Consider the following 24,199-nt stretch of genomic DNA (forward strand, 5'->3'; position numbering starts at 1 on the left):
TCTGCTTATAGTGGTCCAGTGAACCATTTCATTCATACACTTAAATCTCAGCCTTCAAGCTCCACTGGCATCACCGTTCGGGCAAGGCTTTTATACTCTTTCTGACTTCTTACCGTCCCACTCCCCAGGACAGTTCAACCCCATCAAAAAGCTCCCTGGGTGACCACATAAATCGCCATTATCCATCATCCATCCCACCAGCGCCCCCCTCCTCTCAGCACGCGAGTCGCCACCACTTCTCTCTCCATGGTTATGTGTAGGCTCTTGTCTTCACTAGAAGCTGCCAGCATTGGTTTCCTGCAGTTGTTTCCAATATTCTGCACTGTGCCATAGTAGAGGTGATGCTTCAAGACAGCACAGTGTGTCAAGTATATTAACCAATTTTGGCCTCGCTGTGGTCCTCTTCCTGGGTCCAATATACCATTATCTTTTGTTCCAGAAGTGAAGTCTTCCCTGATGCCCATCCCAGTCACCACTGTCCCATCTCAGATATAGCCTGCTGCTGGCTCCCTGGAGGAGCCTGCAGCTGCTTCACAGCTCACAACAGCACCAACACTGTAGGGGGTGGACTACAACCCTCCAGCCTCCCTGGCCAACAGCAGTGACCCATCCCCCTTCCAGGGATATCGACGGAGAACTGCTGTGTCAAGACCTTGTGCCTCCTCAGACAGCAACCAACAACACAGATGGATCATGCAGGCGCTGATCTTGCTGGGGATAGCTCTTCAGACAACGCACAGGGGATGGGCATGCTCAACACGGCCTCTAGACAGCAACTGAAGTGGCATGAGAGGCCAATGGCCCCTTGGACCTTTTCTCATCTATGGGCCACTCTGGAGCTGCCACTATGGCAACACTACCATTCACGTTGACCTTCACTTCTAGGAGCTACCAACTAGAGCTACTAACTATGGACCTCCACCATTTGTGACTTCTATACAGAAGAGATATGGCCTCAGACACCATGACCAGCAGTTGGACTTTGTAATATTTCTCTTAGTTTTTCTTCAGCAATACACCAGCCTTTAAACATTCGTACATCCTTTCAGGACTTTAACTTTTGCTTTTCCTTTTGGTACTTTAACTTTTGCGTGTCACTTCTGGACTTTGGTTGTGACACACTTAGTGTATGGATATTGGATTTTGGAAGTTTCAATTTACCATGATATTTTCAGGCCTTCAACAATCATCTAGGCTGTTGCCACTCTTCAGGAACCTTAGGTTTGACATGTACTCCTTAGTTGTGGCTACACTTACAATAGTTATATGTGTCACTGAATCATGCAAGCCATCCCAACTTGGCAGTGTCCATGGTTCACATGGGTGCAGTTATAATAACAGTAACAAGTTTTATTATAACAACAATTTGCTTACTTCAGGGAGAACATTGCTTTAGCATAACTTTCGAGAAAATACATTCTAGAGAACTACAGCATTTGAAATTCTTCAACAAAATATTTGAGAAGTACTTGTGTCATGCAACTGATTTAACAACTATAACAACAAAAAACTCTCACAATTTTGACAGCATCAAAATTTATTCAATTTCTTAAATTGTTTCCACCTACTTTCTGGAAGTCAGTTGATCAGTAAATTTTTGTTATTGGGGAATGAGGGCCCTTTCTTTTTCTGTCTCAGCATGCACAACTTCTTGTGGTTTACCCATCCTGCCTATGAGCTCTCATACCTTTTTGTTGGACAGCAGGTATGGTCAGCCTGGGAATGAGCACATGAACCTGGCTTTAATTTTCTCCAACTGCAGCCGTGATGCAAGCTGTTTCATCTTTGCAACAAACTGAAAAGTTTCTTGTAATTTACCAGAATTCCTCGTCATTTTCTGGACTCTTTGTTTATGGGCTACTTTATTCTCTGGAATTTGTTGTGTAAAAATATACACACTTTTACTAAAAGTCTTTTGTTTATTTGGGGTTCAGTGTCATGAGGCCCATGAACTGGCTCTATGTTAGGTAAAGTATTATGTGTCATAGTGTATTGATCAAAAAGTGATAATGGTATAAGTTCAGGTTTGTATTAACAAGAGAATGGGAGTAGATTTTCACTAGTTGTCCTGAGTTAAAATTCATAGATTTTTCTTAAACCACTTAAAGCTGTTATGATCTTTATTTATTTTTTAACCCGAGTCATCATGAAACTGTATGTAACCCTTTAAGTGAGTTTGAGAGTCGAATTTTATTTTTGCGCTATGTTTTTCTCATTTTTTTTCTGAATACTCGAGTAATGATATAACAAAGTTAAATGACTATACAGGGTGATTTTTTCCACTGCGAACAAACTCAACGAAAGAATACAGAACAAAAAAGGTCTAACGAACTTATGTCCAGAAATGCATGGTTTCTGTGCCAGAGACTATTTATTCAATCATACATTGCCACAGAGACTATGGTCTAATATGTGCTGTGCCATGCAGCCACAGTTACGGTATGTGTTGGAAATGGTTTTTATGTGCCTGAAAGCATGCATGTACACATCATAGTATGTTCTGTCTCACACATTCACATTGGCCAAGCTGCACCCGAACAGTGTCAAAGGCAGCATGAATACACTGCTCCAGTGTCTCTACATCTGGAATGGGCTCTGCGTATGCAATACCTTTGAGATTACCAGTAACCAGAAATCAGATGGGTTGAGATCCATTGAACAAACCGGTCAGCCAACTGTCCGTCCGATTCACTGACCAGGGAAGATACGACTGAAATGCATCCTCATGTTAACGGCAAAGTGGGCTGGAGCACCATCATGTAGCAGCCACATAACCCTTCGAATCAGCAATGGCACTTCTTCCAGCAGAGGAGGTAAATTTACCCACAAGAAAAGCTGATAGTTCCAGCATGTTAGCCGATGTGGACAGAAGACTGGTCCCAAAATGTGCTTGCCAGTTATCGCAGCCCATACATTCCGACTGCACTGATGCTGATGGTTTGTTGTCACTGTACCATGGTGGTTCTGTGTACTGTCCCATAGATGACTGTAATGAAAGTTGAAGATACCACTCCACATAAGGATGGCATTGCCTGTGAATAGGATGGATGACACTAATCCTGGATTCATGGTTGCCTAGTGAAGAAACCAGTGACAAAACTGTTTCCAAGGTGGAAAGTCTGTTGCAAGTAAGCCCTGCACATGCTGTAAGTGTAAGGGTAGTAACAATTGTCAAGGAGAATGTTCCACATGGTTGTCCGGCTTTAACTGTACTGGCAGGCCAATTGCCTGGTACTGGCATGGCAGTCACCTTCCACAGTGTTAATCACATTTTCTTCCAAGTCCTGTGTCTGAACATTTCAGATACAGCCTTCACGATTTCCTTCTTACTGAAACGACCATTTATCAGAAAAACGTCGAAACGTTGTTCCAAACATTGAATATTGTGGCTGTTGTCAGCAGGGATAGGTCTTCTGCCCTTGCTGCCCACCACAAATTACCATTCGCCTTTACATATGTAAACACCATATCAGGAAGCTCTCTTTTCAAATATGGAGCCGAGCCATTGTGTACAACACTGCATCACATTCACTACAATGTGAGTCAGTACGAGAAGTGAATCACATGCAACATTACCAATTACTATGGCAGGAGAGGGCACTATGGTGTGACATATAAGGAACAGTACCACGCTCTAGGAGGAAACCATATTTACTGCAACTGTGGCTGTGTGTATCAGACCACAGTCTCTGTAATGAAGTGTGATTGAATAACTGGTGCCTAGCAAGCAAACCACGCATTTCCAGTCATAAGTTCATTAGAGCTTGTTTGTTCCATGTCCTCTCATCAGTATCCATATCCTCTGATCAGCCACTAGAGTTTGTAAATGGTGGAAAGAATCACCTTTATATTTCACATTGAGTGTATGTTTTATACCTTTTTCATGATTTTCCTGTTGACAGAGTATTAAAATTCTAACAGAAACAATGTGTCACTAATGCATGTTGTTCCAAGCATCTTTTCCTTTAATTCTCTTACCACTGCTTAAAGTTTACACCTTTTTCCTTTTTTCCCTCCCACATTCTCAGGGTGTGATAATTTGCATATCTGATACAAATTAGATAACTAAAGGAGGAGACAGACAATCATAAAACTTTCAGTTATAATTTGAGGCCAGTATTATGACATACATAGTCCATTTGGCAGTGTTCAAGTACAAAGTTTCTCACTTTACATAAATGTCTGGAAATGTATATATCTGAATACATAGGTAGAATATAAACAGAGGTGTAAATGAAGTAAATAAATGATGGAAAATTAAAAGTAAATAATATTTGATTTGCGGTGACCAGGTACACTGTCTTGTGTGTAGGGTTATGAAATTTCATATCACTGGTTTTTAAGAAAACTCTGCTCTTTTCATAATTATTTATTGTATTCTGCAGTGGTCTATGATGTTTGTGTCATACTGGATTGCACTCAAGTATGCTGACATTAATACACTACACTACCCTTATTTCATAAAATAAATATATTTTTCATAATATCATGGACTCACTGGTGTATAGGACTAATTTGAGATTTCATTGTTATAGTGAACTGATTCATCCTTTCTTCATTATCAGATTGTTTCATAAAATCCATAACGAATGAGAGCCTTCATGAAGATGCCATTGTAGGTTATTTCTGGACCGTTCACTAACAACCAATAACAAATAGTGGTAATCTGTTGACATTATTATTTTTTTTGTTGGAATTACTTCTATACAATTTTTTCATTGAACTATAAATAAAGATGTTATGTCTAGTTACAAACCAGTTGCACCTTTGAAAACAGTCACTGCATATCCTCTTATGTTATTAACTTCTGTTTTATCTGTTGTTTCATGCTAAACAAAATGTTACGTTTTTGAATACAGAATGAGCTCCATGCATACTAGAAGAAGGAGTACTTTTTTTTTAATGTGGACATTTGCGTTAAACTACTTTTTCATTGCACAGTCAAACTTTTCTGTAAAAATCTAAAGAAGAAGTACAGACTGTTTGTGCAACATATTTCAGCAGAGTAAATTATGCAAGAAGAGGAATGTGTAGACCATTGCACAATTAACTTCTATGTTCGACATTGCTCAGAAGACCGGAAGAAATCTATCAGTCTGCAGCAGTGTGTGATCTGTTTTGATTTTTATTGCCAGATTAAAACTGTGTGCCACACTAGGAAGACAGGAGAGAGATGTTGGCAGAACGAAAGATGTGTCATGACTGAGTAGTTTATTTGCTAAAAGCATTACCCACAAAAGGCAAGGTCTCTTATTCATGTAGCAATCTATCACACAGTTTTAATCTGTCCGGAAATTTTACTGTATGGAGTTATGTATTTCTGTTGTCATTCGCTTATGTTAAGGCAATAATACAATTACAATTGAATGGATTATCATGGATAATACTGTTAAAGCCTTATAATGTAAGTAATATTTGAAACTTGTTACATTTATTGAATTTACTGTTCTCTGGTTTGGTGAGAGATCTGTCCACAGAAACATTTATCACATTGCTAATAAAAAAAAATTTTTTTGTAAAGTTATGTTTCTTCTTGTTTTTGTATCTGAAGGCTTGAGGAAGAATATAATATAGTTAAATAGTGAACTATATATAGCACATTAAGTAAACATTTTGCAACTAGCATTTCTTTCTCGACTTTACACAAGCAGTTGGTATGTCACTTAAATATTAGGAGATATTTCCTTTTGGCATGTAGGATTACAAGCCACACTACAAAGTGTGAATTTTTTTAAATGTGTAGTAACAAAAAATTGTAGAAAATAAGGACCTCAGGGAGCAAAACAGGAAAATGTGATACAAAAATACATAGAAATGGTGTTTATAAAATCATGAATGTATAATAATGAATTTATATAACGGTATAAACACAAATATACAGTATAAAATATCAAATGCACACAACTAACTACATCAGATATATTTAATAAATAAATTAAAACGCACATTAAGATCACTGTATACTATATATAACAACTTATATTTTCTGCTAAGAGTAATGCTTGTACTGCAACAAATATTGAACTCAGAGTGTAACATTTTATGGACTGAGACTCTATGACAGTTTGTTTTTTAAATTGGACAGTTTTAATTTCCACTTTCTCTACAATTTTTTTTTTTACCCTTAGTGGTTAGAGTTTTCTGATAAACATGTTTAGTTGCAGTGAGTAGTTTCATTCTAATATTTGATGTTCTTCTGAATTATTTCCTGCTTTCTAAGAATTCTTTCACAGCATATTTTGATAAATTTACTTTTGATAAGTTCACTCATTTACTCAGGCCCTTGTTATTGTCAATGTTGTTCCAGAAAAATATTTGTATACTTTTGCTCATTTTGAATACCATGACAGGAGACATTCTTCATAATATACGGTATAGAGTAAATAGCAGTTACATAGGTATTTAAAGTTATGTGTTTTGTTTCTTCTATTATTCATCATTCAAGGAGATAAAACTATATATGCTGAATATTTAATATTCTGTAATTGTCTGTCCCATGCTACTCGTAGGAACTTATGTTGGCTTGGTTTAACAAAGTATTTTGAAACAGGACACATACCACAAAAACTACTGCAAGTGTCGGTTGTTTCGACTAGATTTCAACAGAAGCTACTTTCACGACATTGTTACGTTGACTGGAGACAATGCAGCTTGTGATAGATACCTCGCTTTGCCAAAAGCTCGGCATGTTTTCCAATTTCCGCTATTTTTCCGTTGTTGATGACACATATAAGATCTGCATCTTGAATTGTTGACAATCGATGTGCGATGGTAATGCAAGTTCGACCCTCTTTTGCCTTATCCAGAGCTTCTTGCACGATCTAAAAGAATGAAAAAAGAAATAAAAAATGAAGAAAGGAAAATTAGGGCTTAACGTTCTATCAACAACAGATCATTAGAGCGAGAGAGAGAGAGAGAGAGAGAGAGAGAGAGAGAGAAGCTCGGATTAGGCAAGGATGGGGAAGGAAATCGGCCGTACCCTATCAGAGGAAAAAGCCAATCGCGGAAAACAGAAACCTGAATGGCCGTACGGACATTTGAAACATTGTCCATACAAATTTTAAAAAAAGTTTAGTGTTATTTATGACTGCCACTTTGCACTCGTTTCAATTTCTGAGCTCTTATTTATTTTTGACTCTATCCTTAGAAATAAAGATAGATTGACTCCTATGGTAGCTTCCCTGCAACAGCCTAAAACAGATAGGGCTCAATATTGTTGATTTTGAAGCATATAGTGAAAATTTTTGGAAGTATTGCGCAAGTCCGAATAGCTGCTTTGGTAACTACAATAGGATATTACTACTATCTTTGTAGGGAAGAAATAGTGACGCTTATTTACAAAGGAGGAATAGGCGAGGTCCTCAAAATTACAGTTCGAGCTGTGAGTGGAAAACGTTCTGTAAAAAGATACAGTGAATAGTCGAAATTAGCCCACTCTTTAGTACGGAATCTGCGGTTGAAGGAACTCAAATATACAGGCTGTATGATAACTAATAACGAAAATTGACATCGTAAAAGCATACGATAATAGAAACAAAATTGTTCCAGTAGACACGGCATATCGACTCGCCGCGCTGAGCAGCTATACACGTCTGCGGGTGCACACAGACAACGCTGTTAGCTGTTAGTCACGGTGCAGCAATGCCATTGCGGATAGAGTGTTAAGCACACTTCGTTAGCTCTGTAGTCTTTGTCACATGGTTTTACAGAAACAATTCATCAAAAAACTTTGATTTTTACATTACGTATAGCTTTGTATGTCAGCTTCTTGGTGAGATGTCCTTCATCTTCCTAATAGTCAAACTTATTGTGATATTCTCCTTTAAGTAAGTCTCTGTCCGACATGATGACATATAAAGCTATAATAAACGTGAAAATCAATGTTTTTAGTGATTAGTTTCCGTAAAATAGTTGGAGAAAGACAGCAGGGCGTACGCCTCGATTCTGTCATTGCAGCACGTCACCGATCGGGGTGCCGAAATCGGGCAAAGAATGTCTTGTTAATTCTGGGTGCCATTGTGTGCTGGCTCATTAGGTAACAAAACGACATTTTCCGGGTACGGACCATATGCCTTCGAATATTCATTTTGTCAAGAGCAAACGATTGTTTGGAATTTTGTTTTTATGTTTTACATCGTAGTTTCTGAATATCGTGTCATAAGTAAAATTTTTTTGATTGCCTCTGACAGAAATATAAATTATGAAGACTTCCAGCTGAAAAAAAAAAAAATCAAGCATCTCAGCTGTACAACACGGAGAGAACTAGGCTCTTCTACTTGTCGAGCAAATTGCGGAGTTCGGACACGTGGATTAATGGATCTTTCTTCGACATTTCTCGGTGCAAATTTCACTGGGCGCAATTTACAAGAAACCAAAGGACGTGCAACCAGGTGAATGGATAGTAAATAGACTAAAATGGTTCTTTGTTGGTTTCCAGGACATAAAAAAATATAGACAACGGCGGAAGTGGGTGGAGAACGTTAGAAAACATATAGGATCGACACTGAGTCGTAGAACGGACGGCCGTACTGCGTGGAGAAGTCTAAAAGAGAACTTTATGCAGCAGTGGATGCAAAATTATGCATTAGCTCTGTCATTTTGTACAAATAATGCAACGTAATGCCATAAAACTACGCAGAAAAATAATTAACTTATCTCGAGAAGAAAAATAAAATAAGCAACACTGACCTTTTCGCTCTCTGTATCCAGTGCTGAAGTAGCTTCATCTAGTAGCAGGACACGTGGGTTTCGAACCAACGCCCTTGCGATCGCTACGCGCTGCTTCTGGCCTCCACTGAGTTGAGTTCCTTTCTCACCCATACGTGTGTCGTAACCCTGAAAGTAAATAAGTTAAAGTTTCTTTCAAAACACCCAAAATATTTCTGAACTAATGTATTGTACTGATGTATACAGAGAATACTGACTAATGCAACTACCTGTGGTAACGCTGATATAAATTTATGGATGTTCGCTTTCTTCGCCACTTCTATGATTTCGTCCATGGGAACGTTCCGGCTGTTATCCCCATAAGCAATGTTTTCAGCGATGGTTCTGTCGAAGAGAACAGGTTCTTGCTGTACGAGACCCAACTGAGACCTCAGAGCCGACATCGTAACTTTGGATACGTCCCGTCCGTCAAGGTCCTGGAAGACATACCATGCTTGTGGATTAGTTTATTTTCAGTCTCCAACGCCAGCTTTTGTTCATAATTCACCACCTGTGTATACATAAGACTAGAAACTCTGTTTTAATTCTGTAGAAGTTAATGATACACTCCTGGAAATGGAAAAAAGAACACATTGACACCGGTGAGTCAGACCCACCATACTTGCTCCGGACACTGCGAGAGGGCTGTACAAGCAATGATCACACGCACGGCACAGCGGACACACCAGGAACCGCGGTGTTGGCCGTCGAATGGCGCTAGCTGCGCAGCATTTGTGCACCGCCGCCGTCAGTGTCAGCCAGTTTGCCGTGGCATACGGAGCTCCATCGCAGTCTTTAACACTGGTAGCATGCCGCGACAGCGTGGACGTGAACCGTATGTGCAGTTGACGGACTTTGAGCGAGGGCGTATAGTGGGCTTGCGGGAGGCCGGGTGGACGTACCGCCGAATTGCTCGACACGTGGGGCGTGAGGTCTCCACAGTACATCGATGTTGTCGCCAGTGGTCGGCGGAAGGTGCACGTGCCCGTCGACCTGGGACCGGACCGCAGCGACGCACGGATGCACGCCAAGACCGTAGGATCCTACGCAGTGCCGTAGGGGACCGCACCGCCACTTCCCAGCAAATTAGGGACACTGTTGCTCCTGGGGTATCGGCGAGGACCATTCGCAACCGTCTCCATGAAGCTGGGCTACGGTCCCGCACACCGTTAGGCCGTCTTCCGCTCACGCCCCAACATCGTGCAGCCCGCCTCCAGTGGTGTCGCGACAGGCGTGAATGGAGGGACGAATGGAGACGTGTCGTCTTCAGCGATGAGAGTCGCTTCTGCCTTGGTGCCAATGATGGTCGTATGCGTGTTTGGCGCCGTGCAGGTGAGCGCCACAATCAGGACTGCATACGACCGAGGCACACAGGGCCAACACCCGGCATCATGGTGTGGGGAGCGATCTCCTACACTGGCCGTACACCACTGGTGATCGTCGAGGGGACACTGAATAGTGCACGGTACATCCAAACCGTCATCGAACCCATGGTTCTACCATTCCTAGACCGGCAAGGGAACTTGCTGTTCCAACAGGACAATGCACGTCCGCATGTATCCCGTGCCACCCAACGTGCTCTAGAAGGTGTAAGTCAACTACCCTGGCCAGCAAGATCTCCGGATCTGTCCCCCATTGAGCATGTTTGGGACTGGATGAAGCGTCGTCTCACGCGGTCTGCACGTCCAGCACGAACGCTGGTCCAACTGAGGCGCCAGGTGGAAATGGCATGGCAAGCCGTTGCACAGGACTACATCCAGCATCTCTACGATCGTCTCCATGGGAGAATAGCAGCCTGCATTGCTGCGAAAGGTGGATATACACTGTACTAGTGCCGACATTGTGCATGCTCTGTTGCCTGTGTCTATGTGCCTGTGGTTCTGTCAGTGTGATCATGTGATGTATCTGACCCCAGGAATGTGTCAATAAAGTTTCCCCTTCCTGGGACAATGAATTCACGGTGTTCTTATTTCAATTTCCAGGAGTGTATTTATATAAAAAGGGGCAAGTAAACTATCTTTTGTTTCCAGAATTCTGACAGCACTGGACAGGTAATGATGCTTGTGATGACCAGTTTCAATCTTGCTGTTCTTTTGAATTTCTCATCGAACACTCAGTTCGCTGCCGGCTTCTTATACACGTCAGGTTACGTAGTGGGTGCATAATGAAGCCTACGCGACAGAAAGAACTAGATCGGGAACGTATTTGAATTTGGTCTGAAAATACTAATTTCTTTTCAGTCTTCATTCGTGTCACACAGGAGTTGCGTTCCGTATACGATTCGGCATCGTTTTGTTTTCAAGACGACCACTGTGAACTGTGTTCGTAAAAAATAGGGTTCGTGTTCGTGTTTGTGTAAGGCGTCTTAACAGATGGACACTACTGTTATACTGGGGCCAAAAATATCAGTCAGTTCATTGTCAGACGTTAAGATCCTAACAGTTTATCTTCACCCCGGGTGTTATTAAGAAATCGTTAAGTCGTCAGTTTTTAACGTTTTGTTCTTTAGAAGAACCTTGCTGTTTCATTTTCTTGTACGACAGTAATATTCCTGAAAAGTGCGGTCTGATAATAACATAATTTAAGTGATTATGAAAGTTTCGCATCAAAATATGTATCCTGTTACTTGACAGACTAAAAGAGATACATTGGGCACTGGATGACCCAAACAGCTATCAGTGAAGAAAATCAGTAAATATATTTCTGTATAATCTACTCAAGTACACATGAGGATTAATTAAACCAAGTTCATTTCCTCAGCAAACCGATTTAGAGTATTTGCTGAACCAACAGACAATTGCACAATGCAGTTGGAATGTCACATTGTCATCTTGTCATGTCATCTTGTGAGCTATGGGACGAAGAATCGTAATTTTTAAATTTTATGTATCTATTGAACAGCAAATTTATCTGCAGTTGATACAGAGTGCGCTGTGGACAATATTCACGTTCAGCAACTGATTATTTCCGTGCTGCCACTCTTCATTTCCAGTGTAATTGTCATCTATTACTAAACAGCTTATCGATTTCACTTTCGAGTTCTATATTTTCTTTCTTTTTAGTCAGAAAAGCTATGTTGTCTGGAAACATTCATGTAAAACCCCATTTCATTTTTAATCCTGCTCTGAAGTCAAAACTCATTGTTGTACAATGCCTCTACATCTACATCTACATCTACATTGATACTCCGCAAGCCACCCAACGGTGTGTGGCGGAGGGCACTTTACGTGCCACTGTCATTACCTCCCTTTCCTGTTCCAGTCGCGTATGGTTCGCGGGAAGAACGACTGTCTGAAAGCCTCCGTGCGCGCTCTAATCTCTCTAATTTTACATTCGTGATCTCCTCGGGAAGTATAAGTAGGGGGAAGCAATATATTCGATACCTCATCCAGAAACGCACCCTCTCGAAACCTGGCGAGCAAGCTACACCGCGATGCAGAGCGCCTCTCTTGCAGAGTCTGCCACTTGAGTTTATTCAACATCTCCGTAACGCTATCACGGTTACCAAATAACCCAGTGACGAAACGCGCCGCTCTTCTTTGGATCTTCTCTATCTCCTCCGTCAACCCGACCTGGTACGGATCCCACACTGATGAGCAATACTCAAGTATAGGTCGAACGAATGTTTTGTAAGCCACCTCCTTTGTTGATGGACTACATTTTCTAAGCACTCTCCCAATGAATCTCAACCTGGTACCCGCCTTACCAACAATTAGTTTTATATGATCATTCCACTTCAAATCGTTCCGTACGCATACTCCCAGATATTTTACAGAAGTAACTGCTACCAGTGTTTGTTCCGCTATCATATAATCATACAATAAAGGATCCTTCTTTCTATGTATTCGCAATACATTACATTTGTCTATGTTAAGGGTCAGTTGCCACTCCCTGCACCAAGTGCCTATCCGCTGCAGATCTTCCTGTATTTCGCTACAATTTTCTAATGCAGCAACTTCTCTGTATACTACAGCATCATCCGCGAAAAGCCGCATGGAACTTCCGACACTATCTACTAAGTCATTTATATATATTGTGAAAAGCAATGGTCCCATAAAACTCCCCTGTGGCACGCCAGAGGTTACTTTAACGTCTGTAGACGTCTCTCCATTGATAACAACATGCTGTGTTCTGTTTGCTAAAAACTCTTCAATCCAGCCACACAGCTGGTCTGATATTCCGTAGGCTCTTACTTTATCAGGCGACAGTGCGGAACTGTATCGAACGCCTTCCGGAAGTCAAGAAAAATAGCATCTACCTGGGAGCCTGTATCTAATATTTTCTGGGTCTCATGAACAAATAAGGCGAGTTGGGTCTCACACGATCGCTGTTTCCGGAATCCATGTTGATTCCTACATAGTAGATTCTGGGTTTCCAGAAATGAGATGATACGCGAGCAAAAAACATGTTCTAAAATTCTACAAGAGATCGACGTAAGAGATATAGGTCTATAGTTTTGCGCATCTGCTCGACGACCCTTCTTGAAGACTGGGACTATCTGTGCTCTTTTCCAATCATTTGGAACCCTCCGTTCCTCTAGAGACTTGCGGTACACGGCTGTTAGAAGGGGGGCAAGTTCTTTCGCGTACTCTGTGTAGAATCGAATTGGTATCCCGTCAGGTCCAGTGGACTTTCCTCTATTGAGTGATTCCAGTTGCTTTTCTATTCCTTGGACACTTATTTCGATGTCAGCCATTTTTTCGTTTGTGCGAGGATTTAGAGAAGGAACTGCAGTGCGGTCTTCCTCTGTGAAACAGCTTTGGAAAAAGGTGTTTAGTATTTCAGCTTTACGCGTGTCATCCTCTGTTTCAATGCCATCATCATCCCGTATTGTCTGGATATGCTGTTTCGAGCCACTTACTGATTTAACGTAAGACCAGAACTTCCTAGGATTTTCTGTCAAGTCGGTACATAGAATTTTACTTTCGAATTCAATGAACGCTTCACGCATAGCCCTCCTTACGCTAACTTTGACATCGTTTAGCTTCTGTTTGTCTGAGAGGTTTTGGCTGCGTTTAAACTTGGAGTGGAGCTCTCTTTGCTTTCGCAGTAGTTTCCTAACTTTGCTGTTGTACCACGGTGGGTTTTTCCCGTCCCTCACAGTTTTACTCGGCACGTACCTGTCTAAAACGCATTTTACGATTGCCTTGAACTTTTTTCTTGCTCAGCCAGAAATATGTAAGCGTGAAATGTCATTCTGATCATGGAGCAGCTTTTTCAAATCTTTTTCAATAGTGCAATGACAGATGTATGACGAATGTTTTATTGCGCATGGCTTATTGAGTTACACGTGTTGAGTTAGCAGTCGGGCCGTCCCCACACTATAGCACTATTTGCTGTTTTCGCATTACCATCCCACAGCTCTCCAATGAAGCTCCCCATTACAAAGAACCTATTGCCTGTTAAAGGTCACCCGCTCGTCCGCCTATAGCACATCATGCCAGTCCATCATTACTGAATTGTGTCATAACTGTTGTGGAATCTTTCACAGTCACGAGGGGCTTGACCGACTTCCTGGATGGACTGATTTCAATCCTGGATTGCCATGATGTGAGATTTACGCTTTCGGTTCTAGCTCTCGCCGCTCCCGGTCCTATATCTTCGTGAGCTGAGGAATATTTAATGGATACGGCTCCTCCAATTGATCAGCTAGGACTCTTGCAACCCCACAATAATGGGTCTTTCCATCTATTTATAAACAATACATTACAACTGTTATGTTGAAGGTGAAATGGCTCTGAGCACTATGGGACTTAACTTCTGAGGTCATCAGTCCCCTAGAACTTAGAATTACTTAAACCTAACTAACCTGAGGACAGCACACACCTCCATGCCCGAGACAGGGTTCGAACCTGCGACCGTAGCGGGCATTGCCTTGCTGAAATGGAAGCCCGTGAAGGGTTTCCTTGAAAGGCAACAAAACGGAGCATAGAATATCGTCGACGTACCGCTGTGCTATAAGAGTGCCGTCAGTGACAACCAAAGGGGTCCTGCTAAGAAATGAAATGGCACCCCAGACCATCACTCCCGTTGTCGGGCCTCAGCTGTCTGGGGCGTCTCCAGACTCGTCCTCGCTGGTCATCGGGGCTCATTTCGAAGCGGAACTAATCACTGAAGACAATTATACCCCATCTGATAAGATTAAAGGCCAAAGACGTATCTGGGACACCAACTTGACTGTCGCCCGCCGTACAGCCTGGCGACATTTCTTCTCATAGCAGCATCCCTTTGGCTGTCATACATGGCTTGCTTACGGCAATCCCCCATTTGTTGGCCTTTATGGCAAGCCATCCTTGACTTACATCTCAAGCAAAATAATGACAGCCTGCACACGGCGAGAGTTTTTACTGTTTGACTTCGTGGTTGCCAAACTCTTATCTTGGCCAGCAAGGTCGCTGACTCTGTCCCCAGTTGGGAACATTTAGAGCATTATGGGCGGGGCCCTCCAACCAGCTCATTGGACAGAATTTGGTACGCCATCCCTCAGGAGGACATCCAACAACTCTTATCAATCATTGCCAAGTCAAATAAGAGCTTGCATAAGGGCCAGAGGTGGACCAATGCGTTACTGACTTGCTGAGCTTGTGAAGCTCTTTTTCTTGAATAAATACTCCAATTTTTGTGCAATAGTGATCAATAGTTTTTCTGTACATGTACATCACATCTCTAATTTCCGTCCCATTCGGATAATTCCTTCATGTTCCGTCCGTTTCTTTGTCTTAAGAGTGGAGTTTAAAAGCTACAGAGATGAAATAAAAATGTGAAAAGACTAAACTAACTATACACAAATGATATTAAAAAAACACTCTTCATAGATCATTTTTGAAAGAACACTAGGAAATCATTGTGAGAGAAAGTTTAAACAAACACTGCACTGCTTAAACAAACACTTGAGTATCACTTAATGGGAGGGATATTCATTTATTATCAGTTATGGGGAGAGCGAAGGTGCATTGGTCCTTTGGGGTAGTTAAGATGTTTAAAGATATCCTTGGTTCTTGTGAGTCGGGTTGTGATGATACGTGTACTGTGGCAGGATGACTGATGAGAAAACATAGGGTCAGGTTACAGATAGCCACTAGGGTTAATCAACAAAGACCGAGACTCATTTTTTTTACAGGTACTTATTCTTCCATTTCAATGTTTACTTGATTTTTTTCAAAGTACACATTTCCAACTGGAATGCACATTTTATAGCGTCTGTGCGAGTTCTCGAACACACTACGTAGGCCATTATTTGTCAAGTCCTTGAGAATCGATTCATTTTTCTCGAACACTGCTTCAGAGTTCCCAGATCGAATGCCCCGAAGCTTTGCCTTTAGTATTGGTGTGGGGGGGATTATAGGGTGCAACATCGGGGATATAAGGCGGATGCGGGAAATTGCAGGACTCGACATGAGACGTGAGGTCGCCCCTGTTGTCATGATGAAGTCGCCACTCAGTCCTAGAAAGTTCTGGTCGTTTCCTTGCAATGTGTTTCCTCGGTTTAGCTGATACTGACCTGTAGTATGGTGCTGTAACAGTAGTATGAGGGGGAAGTGCCTACTGGTAAATCGTCCCAAGACAATCAAAAAATCACTTTATCTGCAGATGGATAACTTTCGCCTTATTTGATGTTTGAGAAGCTGGCGATTTCTACGCTGTGCTGGATCGTCTTCCTTCAGGATCGTAATGATGCAGCCATGACTCATCCCGGGTGACAATCGAATCCAGAAACGAATCCCCTCCATCAGCAAAGGGACGGATCCCCTCACAGATTGTCTCTATTCGCACAGCCTTTTGTTCGGGAGTCAACAGACGTGGCACCCAATGGCACAAACAGGTGCTGTACGGAGATGATCATGGATAATCATAAAGAAACTTCCATATGAAATTCTCAAACTCGACTGAGGTTACGTAATATTATCGGGCGATCCTCAAAGACGGTCATAGCAGCGGTGTTGAAGCTGATTTCAGTCACACAAGGAGCCGAAACGCAAGGCCCACCGCTCTTAGAACAAAGAAATCAATTTTCTTTGAAGTCCTTGAACCAGCTAAACACTGTTGCACAAGGCAGTGCATCTTCACCGTACGCTTGCTGCCGGTTTTTGTAAGTTTCAGCGGCTATATGGTTTAAACGAACACAGAATTTTATTGCGCCGTACTGCTCGTCTCGTGGCATCTCCATTGCTTGGTACGCGAAATTCATAGAATGTCTACAAAGTAGAGGATTGTTGTCAACCTACCGACACGAGAATGCTGCCGCCTGTGGACATTACACATTAAAACCAGCTCTTTTCAAATATTCATGGTACAGATAGGAAACTATCACGAAAACTACAGGAAAAAATCGGTCTCAGTTTTTGTTGATCAGCCCTCGTAGGATGGGAGCCGGGCCAAGGAAGCTCTGGAATCGGAAAGGGCAACGGAGGAGCGGGTTAAATCTATTGAGGGGGGGGGGGGGGTGGAGGTGTCAGGCCGTGTTTCCTTGCAAGATAGTGGAAATCTCTTAAAATTGGCCTGAGAGAGGATACAGAGAGTGTGTAGAGCAGATGGGACGTGTTGATACAGGCGCGACAGCACATCTGGACTGGTGATAAGAGGGTAACAATAAAGTTGTAGGACTCGAGTTCACGTTATATATAGGGTATGAGAAGGTGGGTAAAAGACATTAACTGGTGAAAGATTCTTGTAGAGGAGTGCATGGACAAACATAAAGCTGGTCTTATACATCGTATGCCCGTATTTTGTTCATTAGGTGACATATAGGAAAACGGCCACCCCATTTTGAGAGTTTGATATCACCTAAATTCATATATATCCCGAAAAGCTTTAGCTGCCACCTTCCCGTCAATGAACTCCAGCTACTTGCACAGAACGTCGGGCCCTGGACTTTCGCTGCCTGTCTGTACTCACCACTGTCCCGGAGGCGGGATCGTAGAACCTCTCGAGCAGCTGAATGCAGGTGGATTTGCCGCAGCCAGAGGGCCCCACCAGCGCCACCGTCTGGCCTGGCCTCACAACGAGGTCTAGCCCCTTCAGCACCAACGTCCCTGGTCGCGTCGGGTAGCAGAATTTGACGTCCGAGTACGATACGTGGCCTGCAGCTGCCTGTAGAAAGTATAGAACAAAAAGTAAACAGGACTGTATTTGAGTAAATCTTTTCCTTACATTCACTTCGAGTCTCTCATACATTCGAGAAGCACGTTTGGCATAGGTATGCCTGTTATAAAAACGTTTTGGAGATGCTTGTTATCTGTTGGAAGCGAGGAAGATTACAATTTAACGTCCCTCCGATGAAGGAGTCAATAGGGACGAAGTACAAGCTCGGGCTGAGGAAGGAAATTGTCCGTGCACTTTTAAAGAAACCATTCTGTCATTTGCCTAAAGCGATATAAGGAAATCACGGTAAACCTAAACCTGGATGGCCGGATGGTAGCTGGAACCACCATCCTCAAAAATATGAGACCAGTGCCTTACCACTGCATCACCTCGCTCAGTACATTTTTGCAAAGGAAATAAATATTTATCACTATAAATTCATTTGTCTTTATCACAATATATAAATAATGATTATCTGCCTGATTCCACTTATTGAAAAATCTATAGATTTACGAAAAATAAAGGGAAACGGTTATCATTAAAGGAAATCACATTAGTGAAAGCACAAGATATAACAAATAGTTTTTAAACACTGTCAGCTGTACTCCCATTATACTTACGTTGTAATTGCGCGCCCTATTTGTCACGTTTGTAAGCTGTTACTGGTGGCGCATAGGGACGCACAGCGGTTGGTCTAGTGGCAGCTATCTACGATTCCAGCAGTGCATTGGCCCTATTTTGAACGCCTAACCGATTTTCTATTTGCAATGCACGCTTTTTGATTCCGTCTCACAAAGTGCTTCGTGATACCAGTTGCAATAGGGGTACATTATGTTTTCATTATTTTGAAATATTTAAGAAAAACTGATTTGTTACCTCTTCAACTTCCAACTTTTTCAGTTTCCTTGTACTTTTCGTTGATCTGAAGATGTTTGTTCGACAACAGAAACCGGTTATCTAACTCTTTCTTCGTACTGCGGGTAGATGTATCAATTTATAGTAAACTATCACATAATGCGTTGCCTCTTTAATTACGTCTGATAAATATTTAATTTCACTGTCAGTAGGACCAGTCCTTAAACTTGGAAGACAATCGACCAGAACAGAGCTGAGTAATAGGATAAACCTAAAACTGAACAATGGACTCATTAGGCCTTGGACGGGTCTTCCTATGTATTGGCCAATTTACACGTCAAATGTAGAGTTACTACCCAGTTACGGTATAAGAAAGAGTCCACTCGTTTGCGCACCATGCATCACAAACGTTTTTTTTTTTTTTTTTTTTTTTTTTTTTTTTTTTTTCTTACACCGTGTCAGCCAACGAAAAATATCCTGAAAGCGATTGAAGCATGTTCGTTGCAAATGTTAGAGTTTATTCTAGATTTTTTAAAGCTCGCTTGCTCTGTTCTTTACAAAATGTTAGTTATAATGCTCATATAACAGGCGAGTAGATGGCATTTTTCTGACAAAAATATCTTTCTTCATCTGTTACGAGTATGGTTTTTCAGACAATGATTGTTACGTGAACCAAACAGTGAACAAAATCGTAGCTCACCTCATTTCCATGACAATAACGTTTGCTAGTAGCTACTGATGTCTAGTGGCCAACTTCAGAACGGCACAAATTTCTCGTTTTTACTGGATTGAGATGAGCGCTGAAGCCCATACTTTTTTCGTGCTCCGCTATCTTTAACTTGTTTCTTATTTTATGTCTATATAATTCAGAGAACTTTAACTTTTGTTGGTGGTAGGGGTTGGTGTGCCTTTAAAATTACATTTTGTGTGGCGGAAATCATTACACCTAGCGATCTTCAGTGTTAAACAAGATAACCAAGTGCTTTCAGTCTGTAGTCACTGGTAAGTAAGGGTTGACTCATCTCTTCTCAGCCACAGAATTATGGAATCTACGTGTTGAAGATCTGACCAGTCACATGCTGCATAAGCCACTGTATGAGTTTGCAGGTGGTCAAACGTCAGTAGCCTTCAACGGTGACAATGAAAGTGATCTGCTGGCACCGCATAATGTGGTGTGGATGTGGACAATGTGAAAAAAATTTTCAGCATAATTAATGCATAAGATAGAATGACTTCGAAGGAGTTTAGAGTAGCTGTCATTGTAATGCTTCAAGGGCCTCAATGAGTTCGCCTACAGCAGGAACAAATGTAGCTCTGTGTATCAGCTGTTACAAACCATACGTTCCACAAGGTAGACAGGTAAAGGAAGCCGCACGTATACCTGTGAAAGGAATACCTAGAAGGTGTGCTTGTGTGATACAGTGAGACACTCCATCGTATCAAAGACGCCAGACATGTGGTGCTGGACTCAGGACGAGCAATAATAAGGACTGTTTTCGTATGTGGCTTCATTGTGAAATCACAGAAAAAATACTCTACAACATTTTTACAGAAAACACTTGCAGTTCTTTTCATTTGACACGTACTTTATTGTACTCGTGTTAAGAAAAAATCATTCTATCGTAGATTTCACTGCTGGTAGGGTTATGTGAAACATAAGAAGGTTTGTGTTGAAAAAAGGAAAAAAAATCTTAAACATGGCTGCGAAACAGCAACTGTGTAAATCTGACAACCGTTACAAAACAACTGGTTATATTAGCCCTTGACCTAGGTTTCGATATTTCTAAAAATATCTACATCATGTGATGTAACAAGGCCGACTCCTTCTGAAGAAGATATTTTTAGAAATGTCGAAATCTAGGTGAAGGGCTAATAAACCGTTGTTTTGCAACTAGTTGGGTCAATTTTTCAACCCCTTCAGAAAAAGAAAACAACTTACAACGTAGACAAGGCTTATGAACTTCCAGATGGTGTCTTTATGTATTCATGCTTACCCATCCATCGTGCGACGCTCCGTCCGGATCTGCGATCTTCGGCTGCCGGTTCACCAAGTACACGATTTTAGACGCGCCAGTGAGTCCTTTCCTGAAGTTCGGTGCGAATGACAGCGCACCGGCGATCATCATAGAACCAAGGATTAATGATTCCACAACTCTGGAAAACGAAACGGAGATAGGTTATAATTATCCGTGAATAGTGGTTCTGATCTTTAATAGAGCGAACAGTGGTGTGCTAGACATCTTAATGTCTGGTGCGTAGCAAAATCTGTAAATCAAAGGCCTCCGCAGAGTTTCTGCATGTATGTTCGAGCTAATCTCTGATACAGGTATTTTGATACAGTTTTTTCACTTGAATTACCATTATGCTAGCAAGTCGTTTGCTCATAGATACTTAATGCTGCTCGTGCGAAGCCGCTGGTTACACTTGAAACAGAAGATGGTACAATTGAGTCACTACACGGGTTGGTCGGAAACAATTTACAAAACTTGCAAAGGTGTTGCAGTGTAGATTGTGCTGAGAAATAACTGCCCAGGAAAACATTCTATACGTCGCATTGGTTCCGATATAATTAGTATTAACATTAGTCAAACAGGTCGTAAAGGCCGCAGTGTTTCTGACCAACCTGCAAAGGTCTGCTTGGCGAAATATATCAGCAAGTCTGGAACCTACTTCGGTACACAATTTGATTACTTCATGACGAGAATCGAGTCAGTAAATAGAGATTACCTACGTTACAAGATTGGCGCACTAGTCATAAAAAATGATGGATTCTTCAAAAAAAAAAAATGGTTCAAATGGCTCTGAGCACTATGGGACTCAACTGCTGTTGTCATAAGTCCCCTAGAACTTAGAACTACTTAAACCTAACTAACCTAAGGACATCACACACATCCATGCCCGAGGCAGGATTCGAACCTGCGACCGTAGCGGTCGTGCGGTTCCAGACTGTAGCGCCTTTAACCGCTCGGCCACTCCGGCCGGCGCTGGATTCTTCGTGAAACTGGTACACGGAGGTGTTAAATCATTAAAACGACGTGCAGGATCTGTAATTTAGCCCTCACCATAAACAGATTGAATGTATTGTGTGTAAATAAGCAGAGACTCAACAACTACCAACAATAACAACCGGAAAATGTGCAGGACTTTTCATCTTTAGCGGTATACAGTGGATAACCACATAAAATTAGTCGCAAGAAATGGATTATCTAGAATGAGATTCTTGGAAGAACCCTAAGGAAATGTAATTCACCAAATGGCTCTGAGCACTATGGGACTTAACATCTATGGTCATCAGTCCCCTAGAACTTAGAACTACTTAAACCTAACTAACCTACGGACATCACACAACACCCAGTCACCACGAGGCAGAGAAAATCCCTGACCCCGCCGGGAATCGAACCCGAGAACCCGGGCGGGGGAAGCGAGAACGCTACCGCACGACCACGAGCTGCGGACGTGTAATTCACCCACGAGAGAGACAGCCTAAAACAGTTGTTCGGCCAATTCCTGAGTACTGTTCGTCAGACTAATTAAAAGAGGAAGCAGAAATAAACCAAAGAATAGCGGCGCGTTTCGTCACTGTTTCGTTTAGTAAGCACTGTAGCGTTAAGTACATTCAATCAAATTCTTGTGGTAGACGCTAAAAGGAAGAAGAGCGTAACGGACAGGTTTACCATTAACATTTCGAGAGTGCACGTATAAAGGAAAACCAAGCAACAGATAAAGGACCATGAGGTAGATAATAAGAACTCGAGCTCCTTCGGAGGCTTATATATTAAATTCCTTGGGATCTGACATCTAAAATTCAAAATTTTAATATTCTCTAGACAAGTTCTATCCGCAGGTAGCCTTCACAGTGCTCCGCCTCCATGGTGACAGCAAATCGCTTTAAAGTCTCTGTCTCACACAAAAATCACACAACAATTCAGAAATTCACATATAGTATACAGGGTGTTACAAAAAGGTACGGCCAAACTTTCAGGAAACATTCCTCACACACAAATAAAGAAAAGATGTTATGTGGACATGTGTCCGGAAATGTTTAATTTACATATTAGAGCTCATTTTAGTTTCGTCAGTATGTTCTTCCACCTACGCTCAATGGAGCACGTTATCATGATTTCATACGGGATACTCTACCTATGCTGCTAGAACATGTGCCTTTACAAGTACGACACAACATGTGGTTCATGCACGATGGAGCTCCTGCACATTTCAGTCGAAGTGTTCGTACGCTTCTCAACAACAGATTCGGTGACCGATGGATTGGTAGAGGCGAACCAGTTCCATGGCTTCCACGCTCTCCTGACCTCAGCTCTCTTGACTTTCATTTATGGGGGCATTTGAAAGCTCTTGTCTACGCAACCCCGGTACCAAATGTAGAGACTCTTCGTGCTCGTATTGTGGACGGCTGTGATACAATACGCCATTCTCCAGGGCTGCATCAGCGCGTCAGGGATTCCATGCGACAGATGGTGGATGCATGTATCCTCGCTAACGGAGGACATTTTGAGCATTTCCTGTAACAAAGTGTTTGAAGTCACGCTGGTACGTTCTGTTGCTGTGTGCTTCCATTCCATGATTAATGTGATTTCAAGAGAAGTAATAAAATGGGCTCTAACATGGAAAGTAAGCGTTTCCGGACACATGTCCACATAACATACTTTCTTTCTTTGTGTGTGAGGAATGTTTCCTGAAAGTTTGGCCGTACCTTTTTGTAACATCCTGTATAGTGTTTCTAATAATGTCAGAAATTTGTTCTTGATTTTGGTTAGGGCCAGTTTTAGATAAATTTTCCTGAAACGGGTGAATGTTTCAGTCTGAAATATAGTTTACAACGTATCACGCCATATCTCCAAAGCTACTGAACTGACTAAAATACTTTTTCCGGCGACTAAAGAGAGACCACGCCGGGCAACGGATCCTTAAAAATTTGCGTATTGAATTGCTTGACTAAGAGTATGAAACATACTTGTATGGTTACGATGTACGAGAGGAATTCAAAAAACTAGTTACTCTCTATTATTGCTGGCCAGGTAACTTTTGTTGAGTGCTAACACGGATACATGATACAATTTTTCAGTTGAGTCACCAAGTCTCTGCAAACAACGGTCGGAAGATTCTGCCAGTCATTCAGTTCCTCGGCGGTAGAAATTTGCTCCTTGGTGGCGAAGCCTTTTGAGAACCGATATGTAAACGTCCTCGTTGTTAGAAAATGTCTTTCCTCGTGATGTTCTTCCAGCTCGCCGAAAAGATGGAAATTGCTTGGTGCAAGATCTCGTCTTCCCGATCAACATCACCCACTTCTGTGCAGCCTAGGTCAAATCGTTGGCACTCTTTCACTGCTACTGGAAGTTACATAGTATTTGGTCCAATAGTGCCAGAATTCCACAGTCAGTATGTGTGTAAATTAAACTTTTTTCGCCGGCCGCGGTGGTCTCGCGGTTCTAGGCGCGCAGTCCGGAACCGTGCGCTGCTACGGTCGCAGGTTCGAATCCTGCCTCGGGCATGGATGTGTGTGATGTCCTTAGGTTAGTTAGGTTTAAGTAGTTCTAAG

The 24,199-nt window shown here is 42.0% G+C and overlaps 1 protein-coding gene across 3 annotated transcripts in view; it reads right to left on the minus strand.

Annotated features, from left to right (window-relative positions):
- Positions 1 to 4,395: 4,395 nt before the first annotated feature.
- The window catches only part of LOC124605616 (ATP-dependent translocase ABCB1-like), a 242,334-nt gene continuing 222,530 nt past the window's right edge, over positions 4,396 to 24,199 (minus strand). For all 3 annotated transcript variants that reach the window (XM_047137424.1, XM_047137423.1, XM_047137425.1), the window contains 5 exons: positions 20,637 to 20,796; positions 17,602 to 17,796; positions 8,937 to 9,143; positions 8,689 to 8,835; positions 4,396 to 6,821 (listed from right to left, as the gene is read on the minus strand). In XM_047137424.1, the coding sequence (XP_046993380.1) occupies positions 6,627 to 6,821; positions 8,689 to 8,835; positions 8,937 to 9,143; positions 17,602 to 17,796; positions 20,637 to 20,796 (904 nt within the window). In that variant the 3' untranslated portion in view covers positions 4,396 to 6,626. The remainder of the gene's footprint in view (positions 6,822 to 8,688; positions 8,836 to 8,936; positions 9,144 to 17,601; positions 17,797 to 20,636; positions 20,797 to 24,199) is intronic.

Source organism: Schistocerca americana, chromosome 3 (genome assembly GCF_021461395.2).
Source record: "Schistocerca americana isolate TAMUIC-IGC-003095 chromosome 3, iqSchAmer2.1, whole genome shotgun sequence".
In the NCBI taxonomy this organism is placed as follows: Eukaryota; Metazoa; Arthropoda; class Insecta; order Orthoptera; family Acrididae; genus Schistocerca; species Schistocerca americana.